Source organism: Heptranchias perlo, unplaced genomic scaffold (genome assembly GCF_035084215.1).
Source record: "Heptranchias perlo isolate sHepPer1 unplaced genomic scaffold, sHepPer1.hap1 HAP1_SCAFFOLD_53, whole genome shotgun sequence".
Lineage (NCBI taxonomy): Eukaryota > Metazoa > Chordata > Chondrichthyes > Hexanchiformes > Hexanchidae > Heptranchias > Heptranchias perlo.
Window position 1 is genome coordinate 5611744 of NW_027139548.1, and position 9941 is coordinate 5621684.

General features: G+C 46.2%; 1 protein-coding gene across 1 annotated transcript; it reads right to left on the reverse strand.

The window, feature by feature from the left end:
• Positions 1-1336: 1336 nt before the first annotated feature.
• LOC137315046 (probable G-protein coupled receptor 139) lies at positions 1337-7460 on the reverse strand. The gene is made up of 2 exons (XM_067979999.1): positions 7385-7460; positions 1337-2229 (listed from the first exon to the last, which is right to left on the reverse strand). Exons 1-2 carry the CDS (start codon positions 7458-7460, stop codon positions 1337-1339), a joined length of 969 nt encoding a protein of 322 aa, XP_067836100.1.
• Positions 7461-9941: the final 2481 nt, after the last annotated feature.

Consider the following 9941-nt stretch of genomic DNA (forward strand, 5'->3'; position numbering starts at 1 on the left):
CCATGACCTCGTGTCAATTCTAAAGTATTTAATCTAAGTGGTGTGGCTGTCTCCTGGAGGATAAGTTCCAGGTAGATTTCTCCCTCCCTGATATCTCGCAATGCCCGCAGCTCGGACTCGAGCTCCTCAATTCGTAGCCGAAGTTCCTTGAGCCGCAGACACTTACCGCAGATGTCATCGCCCTGGACAAAACTGTCCACAAGCTCCCACATATTGCTGCAGCAACGCATCTCCAGTACTCCCATTGTTTTACGTATATAATTAATTAATTTAGTGTTAATCAAATTATTGACCTCGTTTAATGTATTAGATTAATTAAATTAATTTTCTTTTTCAACATTTGGTTATATGCGAAATGTTAACTTAAAACTTAGCCCACAGTCACGACCAATCACTCACCTGCCTCACCAGTGACATCACATTGCAGTTTTCTCTTGTTGCAGGTCTGCTGCTTTTATCCCCGCTCTCGGGCCTCGGTCTGCTGCTGCTTTTATCCTCGCTCTCGGGCCTCGGTCTGCTGCTGCTTTTATCCCCGCTCTCGGGCCTCGGTCTGCTGCTGCTTTTATCCCCGCTCTCGGGCCTCGGTCTGCCGCTGCTTTTATCCCCGCTCTCGGGCCTCGGTCTGCTGCTGCTTTTATCCCCGCTCTCGGGCCTCGGTCTGCTGCTGCTTTTATCCCCGCTCTCGGGTCTCGATCTGCTGCTGCTTTTATCCCCGCTCTCGGGCCTCGGTCTGCTGCTGCTTTTATCCCCGCTCTCGGGCCTCGGTCTGCTGCTGCTTTTATCCCCAATCTCGGTCTGTTGCTGCTGCTCAGGTCCGCTGCCGATCTGCGGAAAAACGTTCGGAAAAAAAGGCAAAGCAGCATATCCTTCCCCCACTGCACCGAACTTCGACAATTACCAAACTCTCAAATTGTTCACTCCGTACCCGCTACTTGACACAAATGTTCCCCTTTCACACTCAATTGCAATAATGGCTCTTTGGTCTCGTGCGCTTCCATAAGGAAGTTTCACGTCATGGTAACAGACAGGAGCTGAGAATGAGCATTACTTCACTCTCGCAGATAATTGTTAATGAACTTTCAGGAACCTGCTCTAATTCCGCAACAGGATCCCTGCTGATGCTCTGTTGCCCCGGTGAACCCCACAAGTAATACTGCAGTTACCTTCAACAGGATTTATTTTCCTTCATTTTATTTTATTTCATATCATTGCCCAACATCAACCATTTTTCAGATTACCAGAAAGGAGGACATTAAAAATACAGAGAATGATTTGAAATTTCGCTTTAGCTATGAGAAAAATCTTTGGTTTGATTTAATTTTATCTAATTTTTAACTCATCTGGGAATCAGTGACCAGGGAGATTTCAGTAGAGTTTTCAGTTCTTCTCTGAATTTCCTCTGGGTAACTGCATAAATGCACGTATTTGTGCAGCAACTCAAATACGCGAGCAGTTTTCCGCTTTCAGTGGCGATATATCCAGGGTCTGAATAATCACCTTGGTAATAAACGGTGCCCGAAATCTTGGTGGTAATAAAACTCACGGGAGCTGTTATCCACAACAGTATAAAACTGCCCGATATAGTGAAGAGTAAAATGATGGATCTCCTTCGGTTCTCCATCTCTGGGTCACTCTGATTGTTAGTGCTGTGACCCCGGAGTTCTCTGCGGGCCCGATTGGCCACTAAAATTCGTCTCACGGTCAAAGAATTAAACAGGGCTATGCAAGTAAAGGGAAGCAATGGTACTGACAGAGTCTGGATCCAGCTGTACACTTCCCATGCAGGTAATGTAAAAACTTCCACTTTTGGCCAGCATCCCCACTGCACATTGTTAATTATTCGTTCAGGTTCATATGAAAACAACATAGGAACTCCCTTCAAATAAGCCAGCACAGTGACCGTTCCGATAACCACGGTTGCCGTTCTATTTGTCCAATACTTCCCTTTAAACTCTTGAAAGCAAATCGACACAAATCGGTCAAATGAAAACGAGACTGTAAACCATACCGACATATCAATTATGACAAAATAAACGTACAGAAGGAATTTACAAACGTCAGTGTAGGACAGGAATGAATATGGAAAGTGATAATTGAATATCTGATGGACTATTACGTTGAAGATGATGACCAGTAGATCTGCTGTTGCCATGGCCACCATGTAGACAGAGACACATTTGGAAAGGCCGCAATTTCCTCGGGAGAGAATCACAATTGTCACTACATTTGCTGTAAGAAAGTGGGAGAAGAGAAAAGTTACTGGCTACACTCACGTGGAATCTCACTGTCGATATTTGAAATGTTTAGTTGTCTTGCTCCTTACGGTGATGAACACGGGCTCCGTTTTAACGGACAGCATTAGCGAGAATGTTAAAACGAATGAAAACATTCCACAAAAAAAAATAGAGGGATAAACATCGCTGGTCCGAGATTTCCAAGAAGTGTCTGGAAACGGGGAGCACCTGGAGAATGAGGATTGGGGGTGGAAAGCGAGTGACCTTGTTGATTTTTGAAAGTCAATAAGTAACCAGATTCTCTGTCATCCATCCAGATATATATTTCGGTGCAGCGTTGCAGGCACTTAACAAATAAGGGGAGATCTTAAGTTTCGGCGCACCTGGGAGTGCCAATCGGGAAATAATGTGCTTCCATCATTGAAATTCGCTCCAAAAAATTAATTAACGGATAGTAACCCCAAAGGGAATATGCTAGTTCTGAGATCCTTTTGGGTCCTTACAATAATTCGTTGGACTCTTCCACCTTCGATTAAAAAAATAAAATTGTTTTTTAATGTGATGTTCACCGGTGATGATTCGTCTCCACCATGACTGGTGGTGACCCTACTCTAACATTAATTATGGTGATCCTGGTCTAACATCACTGGTGGTGATCCGACTCTAACATTAATTATGATGATCCTGGTCTAACATCACTGGTGGTGATCCGACTCTAACATTCTCCGGCATCGGACCACGAGACACCGGACACGACAAAGGCAAACCAAGCCCAGTCGACCCTGCAAAGTCCTGCTCACGAACCTCAGGTGACTTTTGCCAAAATTGGTAGAGATGTCCCACAGACTAGTCAAGCAACAGCCTGACATAGCCATACTCACAGAATCATACCTTTCAGCCAACGTCCCAGACCCTTCCATCATCATCACTGGGTATGTCCTGTCCCACCGGCAGGACAGACCCACCAGAGGTGGCGGTACAGTGATATACAGTCAGTATAGAGAGGCCCTGGGAGTCCTCAACATTGACTCTGGACCCCATGAAATCTCAAGGCATCAGGTCAAACATTGGCAAGGAAACCTCCTGCTGATTACCACCTTCCGCTCTCCCTCAGCTGATTAATCAATCCTCCTCCACTTTGAGCACGACTTGGAGGAAGCACTGAATGCAGAAAAGGCACAGAATGTACTCTGGGTGGGGGACTTCAAAGTCCATCACCAAGAGTGGCTCGGTAGCACCGCTACTGATAGAGCTGGCCGAGTCCTGAAGAAAATATCTGCCAGACTGGGCCTGCGGCAGGTGGTGAGCGAACCAACACGTGGGTAAAACCTATTTAAGCTCGTCCTTACCAATCTATCTGAGGCAAATGCATCTGTCCATGACAGTATTGGTAGGAGTGATCACCGCACAGTACTCGTGGAGACGAAGTCCCGTCTTCGCACTGAGGACACCATCCAACGTGTTGTGTGGCACTACCACCGTGCTAAATGGGATAGATTCAGAACAGATCTCGCAGCTCAAAACACGGCATCCATGAGGCGCTCTGGGACATCAGCAGCAGCAGAATTGTATTCCAGCACAATCTGCAACCTCATGGCCCGGCATATTCCTCACTCTATCAGAACCAACAAGCCAGGCGATCAACCCTGGTTCAATGAGGAGTGTAGAAGAGCAAGGCAGGAGCAGCACCAGGCGCACCTAAAAACCAGGTGCCAACCTGTTGAAGTTACAACTCAGGACTACGTGCATGCTAAAGAGTGGAAACAACATGATACAGACAGAGCAAAGCGATTCCACAAACAACGGATCAGACCAAAGCTCTGCAGTCCTGCCACATCCAGTCGTGAATGGTGGTGGACAATTAAACAACTAACGGGAGGAGGAGGCTCTGTAAACATCCCCATCCTCAATGATTGCGGAGTCCAGCACATGAATGGAAAAGACAAGGCTGAAGCGATTACAACCATCTTCAGACAGAAGTGCACAGTGGATGGCCCATCTCGGCCTCTTCCCGATATCCCGACCTTCACAGAAGCCGGACTTCAGCCAATTCGATTCACTCCACGTGATATCAAGAAAAGGCTGAGTGCACGGGATGCAGCAAAGGCTAAGGGCCCCGACAACATCCCAGCTGTAGTGCTGAAGACTTGTGCTCCAGAACTAGCTGCCCCTCTAGCCAAGCTGTTCCAGTACAGCTACAACACTGGCATCTACCCGACAATGTGGGAAATTGCCCAGGTATGTACAGTCAACAAAAAGCAGGACAAATCCAATCCGGCCAATTAGCGCCCTATCAGTCTACTCTCAATCATCAGCAAAGTGATGGAAGGTGTCGTCGACAGTGCTATCAAGCGGCACTTAATCAGCAATAACCTTCTCACCGATCCTCCGTTTGGGTTCCGCCAGGACCACTCTGCTAGAGACTTCATTACTGCCTTGGTCCAAACATGGACAAAAGAGATGAATTCTAGTGGTGAGGTGAGAGTGACTGCCCTTGACATCAAGGCAGCATTTGACCGAGTGTGGCACCAAGGAGCCCTAGTAAAATTGAAGTCAATAGGAGTCAGGGGGAAAACTCTCCAGTGGCTGGAGTCGTACCTCGCACAAAGGAAGATGGTAGTGGTTGTTGGAGTCCAATCATCTCAGCCCCAGGGCATTGCTGCAGGAGTTCCTCAGGGCAGTGTCCTCGGCCCAATCATCTTCAGCTGCTTCATCCATGACCTTGCCTCCATCATAAGGTCAGAAAATGGGATGTTCGCTGATAATTGCACAGTGTTCTGTTCCATTCGCAACAACTCAAATAATGAAGCCATCCGAGCCCGCGTGAAGCAAGACCTGGACAACATCCTGATTTTGGCTCATAAGTGGCAAGTAACATTCGCGCCAGATAAGTGCCAGGCAATGACCATCTCCAACAAGAGAGATTCCAATCACCTCCCCTTGACATTCAACGGCATTACCATCGCCGAATCCCCCACCATCAACATCCTGGGGGTCACCATTGACCAGAAACTTAACTGGACCAGCCATATCAATACTGTGTCTATGAGAGCAGGTCAGAGGCTGGGTATTGTGCGGCGAGTGACTCACCTCCTGACTCCCCAAAGCCTTTCCACCATCGACAAGGCACAAGTCAGAAGTGTGATGGAATATTCTCCACTTGCCTGGATGACTGCAGCTCCAACAACACTCAAGAAGCTCAACACCATCCAAGATAAAGCAGCCCGCTTGATTGGCATCCCATCCACCACCCTAAACATTCACTCCCTTCACCAGCGGCGCACAGTGGCTGCAGTGTGTACCATCCACAGGATGCACTGCAGCAACTCGCCGAGGCTTCTTCGACAGCACCTCCCAAACCCACGACCTCTACCACCAAGAAGGACAAGAGCAGCAGGCACATGGGAAAAACACCACCTGCACGTTCCCCTACAAGTCACGCACCATTCTGACTTGGAAAATTATCGCCGTTCCATCATCGTCGCTGGGTCAAAATCCTGGAACTCCCTTCCTAACAGCACTGTGGGAGAGCCGTCACCACAAGGACAGCGATTCAAGAAGGCGGCTCACCACCACCTTCTCAAGGGCAATTAGGGATGGGCAATAAACGCCAGCCTCGCCAGCGACGCCCACATGCCATGAACGAATAAAAATAAAAATTGTATAGTTTCCCCCCTGATTCCCATTGACTTCAAATTTACTCGGGCTCCTTCGTGCCACACTCGGTCAAATGCTGCCTTGATGTCAAGGGCAGTCACTCTCACCTCATCTCTCGAATTTCGCTCTTTTTTTCCATATTTGGACCAAGTCTGTAATGAGGTCTGGAGCCGAGTGTTCCTGCCGGAACCCAAACTGAGCATCGGTGAGCAGGTTATTGGTGAGTTAGTGCCGCTTGAAAGGACTGTCGACGACACCTTCCATCAATTTGCTGATAATTGATGGAAGGTGCGAATTGGCCGGATTGGATTTGTCCTGCTTTTTGTGGACTGTACATACCTGGGCAATTTTCAACATTGTCGGTTCGATGCCAGTTTTGCAGCTGCACTGGAACAGCTTGGCTCGAGGCGCAGCTAGTTCTGCAGCACAAGCCTTCAGCACTACAGATGGAATGTTGTTGTGGCCCATAGCCTTTGCTGTATCCAGTGCATGCAGCCCTTTCTTGATATCACGTGGAGTGAATCGAATTGGCTGAAGACTGGCTTCTGTGATGGTGGGGATATCGGGAGGAGGCCGAGATGGATCATCCACTCAACACTTCTGGCTGAAGATGGTTCCAAACGCTTCAGCCTTGTCTTTTGCACTCACGCGCTGGACTCCACCATCATTGAGGATGGGGATGTTTACAGAGCCTCCTCCTCCTCCTAGTTGTTTCATTGTCCACCACCAATCACGACTGGATGTGGCAGGATTGCAGGGATTTTATCTAATCCGTTGGTTGTGGAATCGCTTAGCTCTGTCTATATCATGTTGCTTCCGCTGTTCAGCATGCATGTAGTCCTGAGTTGTCGCTTCACCAGGCTGCTCCTGGCATGATCTTCTACACTCATTGAACCAGGGTGGATCCCCTTGCTTGTTGGTAATGATAGAGTGAGGAATATGCCCGGCCATGAGGTTACAGATTGTGCTGGAATACAATTCTGCTGCTGCTGATGGCCCACAGCGCCTCATGGATGCCCACTTTTGAGCTGCGAGATCTGTTCTGAATCTATCCAATTTAACACAGTGGTAGTGCCACACAACACGTTGGATGGTATCCTCAGTGCGAAGATGGGACTTCGTCGCCACGAGGACTGTGCGGTGGTCACTCCTGCCAATTCTGTAATGGGCAGAGGCATTTGCGACTGGTAGACAAGTATAACAGCGAACGGAGACAGAGGTTATAATTTGGTGTGATTAGTTTAAGAGTACTTCTTAAGATAGGTAGAAGTTAACAAACTTGGAATAACCCGTCTGCGACAAAGCTCAAGACCACGCGTGAATAATTACATGCAATGATGACAGAACCTCCTGTTTGCCAATTGTGTCATTGATTGAACCTCCTTCCTTCCCTGGGAGACACGTGTTAACTTATGGAGCGATGATTCGATGAGCCCTTTCAGCAGAGTGGTTACCTGTTTACACTTGAATCTCTACTCCTTGCGGACTCTTACCTTTCAATTTCCCATTAAAGCCGCTGGTTGGCCTTTTCGAGCAACTTTCAGCTCGAGCAACGTGTGCCAGGAGCATGTTGAATGTATTGAGTGAAACCGATTGGGTAAATCCGAGTCTTGGAGCCCTTCACAAACCAACATCTCATAATCAACCCACACTCTTTTGGTAACACAAACATAGAGTTACACCACATATATTCTAGTAAGAGCGATGATTTCAGGGAGTTATAATAATTGCACATGGCTACACCATAGATATTCCACGAAGAGAGGTGATTTCAGGGAGTCATAATAATTGCTCCTTACTGTTATCTGTGAAGGAGAGGGGAGTTTTTTTATTAATACTAAGTGTATTTTCCGGGTGGTCTGGAATCAAAAATCGGTAGCAAAACAATAACTGAACAAATGGAGGCCTTCAATGAGGAGATGGCTTGGGTACAGAGGAGACACATTCTCACGAGGGGGAAAGGAAGGACATCCAAAGTTAGAGCTCCCTGAACAACTAAATATATAGAGATTACAATGAAACAGAAAAAAGAGCCTTATGACAAATATAAGATGCATAATACACTAGAAAACGAGGCAAAATACAGAAAGTTCAAAGGAGATTGATCAAAAGGGAGAGCATGAGAATAGATTGGTGGATAACATAAAAGGAAACGCAAAAGTCTTTTATAAAGGGGTAGTCAAAGGAAGGGTGTGACCAATTGGAGACAAATAAAGAGATCTTCTTGTGACGTCATAGGCAATGGCTGAGGTACGAAATGAATATTTCACGTTGGTCTTGCTGGAGAAGAGGATGCTGCCATTGTAGCGTTAAAGGAGGATGTAGCAACGATATTGGATGGGATAAAATAGATAAATAGGAGGTAGTTAACAGAGTGGCACTTCTCAAAGCATAAAAGTCACCCGGTCCAGAAGGGATGCATCCTGGGTTACAGGGAGAAGTACGGGTGGAAATTGCAGAGCCTCTGGCCACATCCTCCAATTCTCCTTTGATATGGGAATTGTGCCAGAGGACTGGAGGATTGCAAATATCACAGCTCTGCTCAAAAAAGGTGTGTGCAATGAAGTCTGCAATTACAGGCCAGTCGGAATAATATCAGTGGTGGGGAAACTTTTAGAGGCAATAATCAGGGACAAAATTAATTGGCACTTGGAAAAATAATGAATAATAAATGAAAGTCAGCACGGATATGTTGAAGGGAAATCGTATTTGCCGAACCTGATTGAGTTCTTTGATGAGGTAACGGAGACGGTTGGTGCGGGTACTGCGGTTGATATTGTTTACATTGACTTTCAAAAGGCATTTGATAAAGTATAAGATAATAGACTTCTTACCAAAATTAAAGCCCAGGGGATTAAATGGACAGTCGCAGCGGGGATACAAAATTAGCTCAGGGACAAATCGCGGAGAGTAGTGGTGAACGGTTGTTTTTCAGACTGGAGGGAAGTAAACAGTGGTGTTCCCAAGTGGACAATATTGGGACCGCTGCTCTTTTTGATTATATGTTAATGACCTGGATTTGGGTATGCAGAGTCAATTTCAAAGTTTGATTTATTAATAGGGACATAAAGTACAAAAGCAAGGAAGGAATGAAAAACCTTTATAAACGATTGGTTAGGCCTCAGCTGGAGTATTGTGTCCAATTCTGGCCAACGCAATTTAGGAACGATGTCAAGGTCTTAGAGGCTGCCCAGAAGAGATTAACTGGAATGTTCCCAGGGATAGGTGTTATGTGGAGAGACTGGAGAAGCTGTGGTTGCTCTCTGTAGAACAGAGATTAATAAGAGGAGACTTGATGGATGTGTTCGAAATCATGAACGATTTTGATAGAGTAAATAAGGAGAAACTGTTTCCAGTGGCAGAAGGGTCGGTAACCAGAGGACACAGATTTAAGGTGATCAGCAAAAGATCCAGACGTGACACGAGAAAAAAAGATTTAGGCAGAGAATTGTAACGATCTGGAATGCACTGCATGAAATGCGGTAGAAATAGATTCAATAATAACTTTCTAAATTAGAATTGTCTAAATACGTGCAGGGGGAAATGTAGGGTTAAAGGGGAAAGAGCAGAGGAATGGAACCAATGGGATGGCTCTTTCAAAGACCCAGGGCAGACACGATGGGCCATATGACCTCCTCCTGTGCTGTAGCATGCTCTGATACTACGATACTATGATTTTAATGATCAGAAGATATGATGAAAAATCTACTCTCCCCCAACATTAAAAAGTTTTAAAATGGAGGAGATTTATTTTACATTGATCACCTGGCTATTAAACCTCGCCTGGGCTGAGTGCAGACCGGAAAATTTAGCGGGGTGCATCTGACGCTGATGAGAGAGCCCGGCAGATTTTCCTTCTATTAAAATTAATATTTGTTGTTTGTGCACTCGGGAAATTGGTATATGCCTTTAATACAATTAATATTTTTCTGATTGACAACATGGCCATTCACAGAGGGCGGCACAGTTTGTTGTTTGTTAGACATGTCTTCCCTGCTCAATACTTTACTGGACGCAACAGGAGTGTGGAGAGAGTGTTATGCTGCATTA

Coding starts and splice junctions, on each gene's coding strand:
- LOC137315046 (XM_067979999.1), bottom strand. CDS start 7,460: ATGCTCCTGGCACACGTTGCTCGAGCTGAAAGTTGCTCGAAAAGGCCA. Junction 2,230..7,384: donor CTTTAATGGGAAATTGAAAG/GTAAGAGTCCGC, acceptor ACTTTCTTACAG/CAAATGTAGTGACAATTGTG.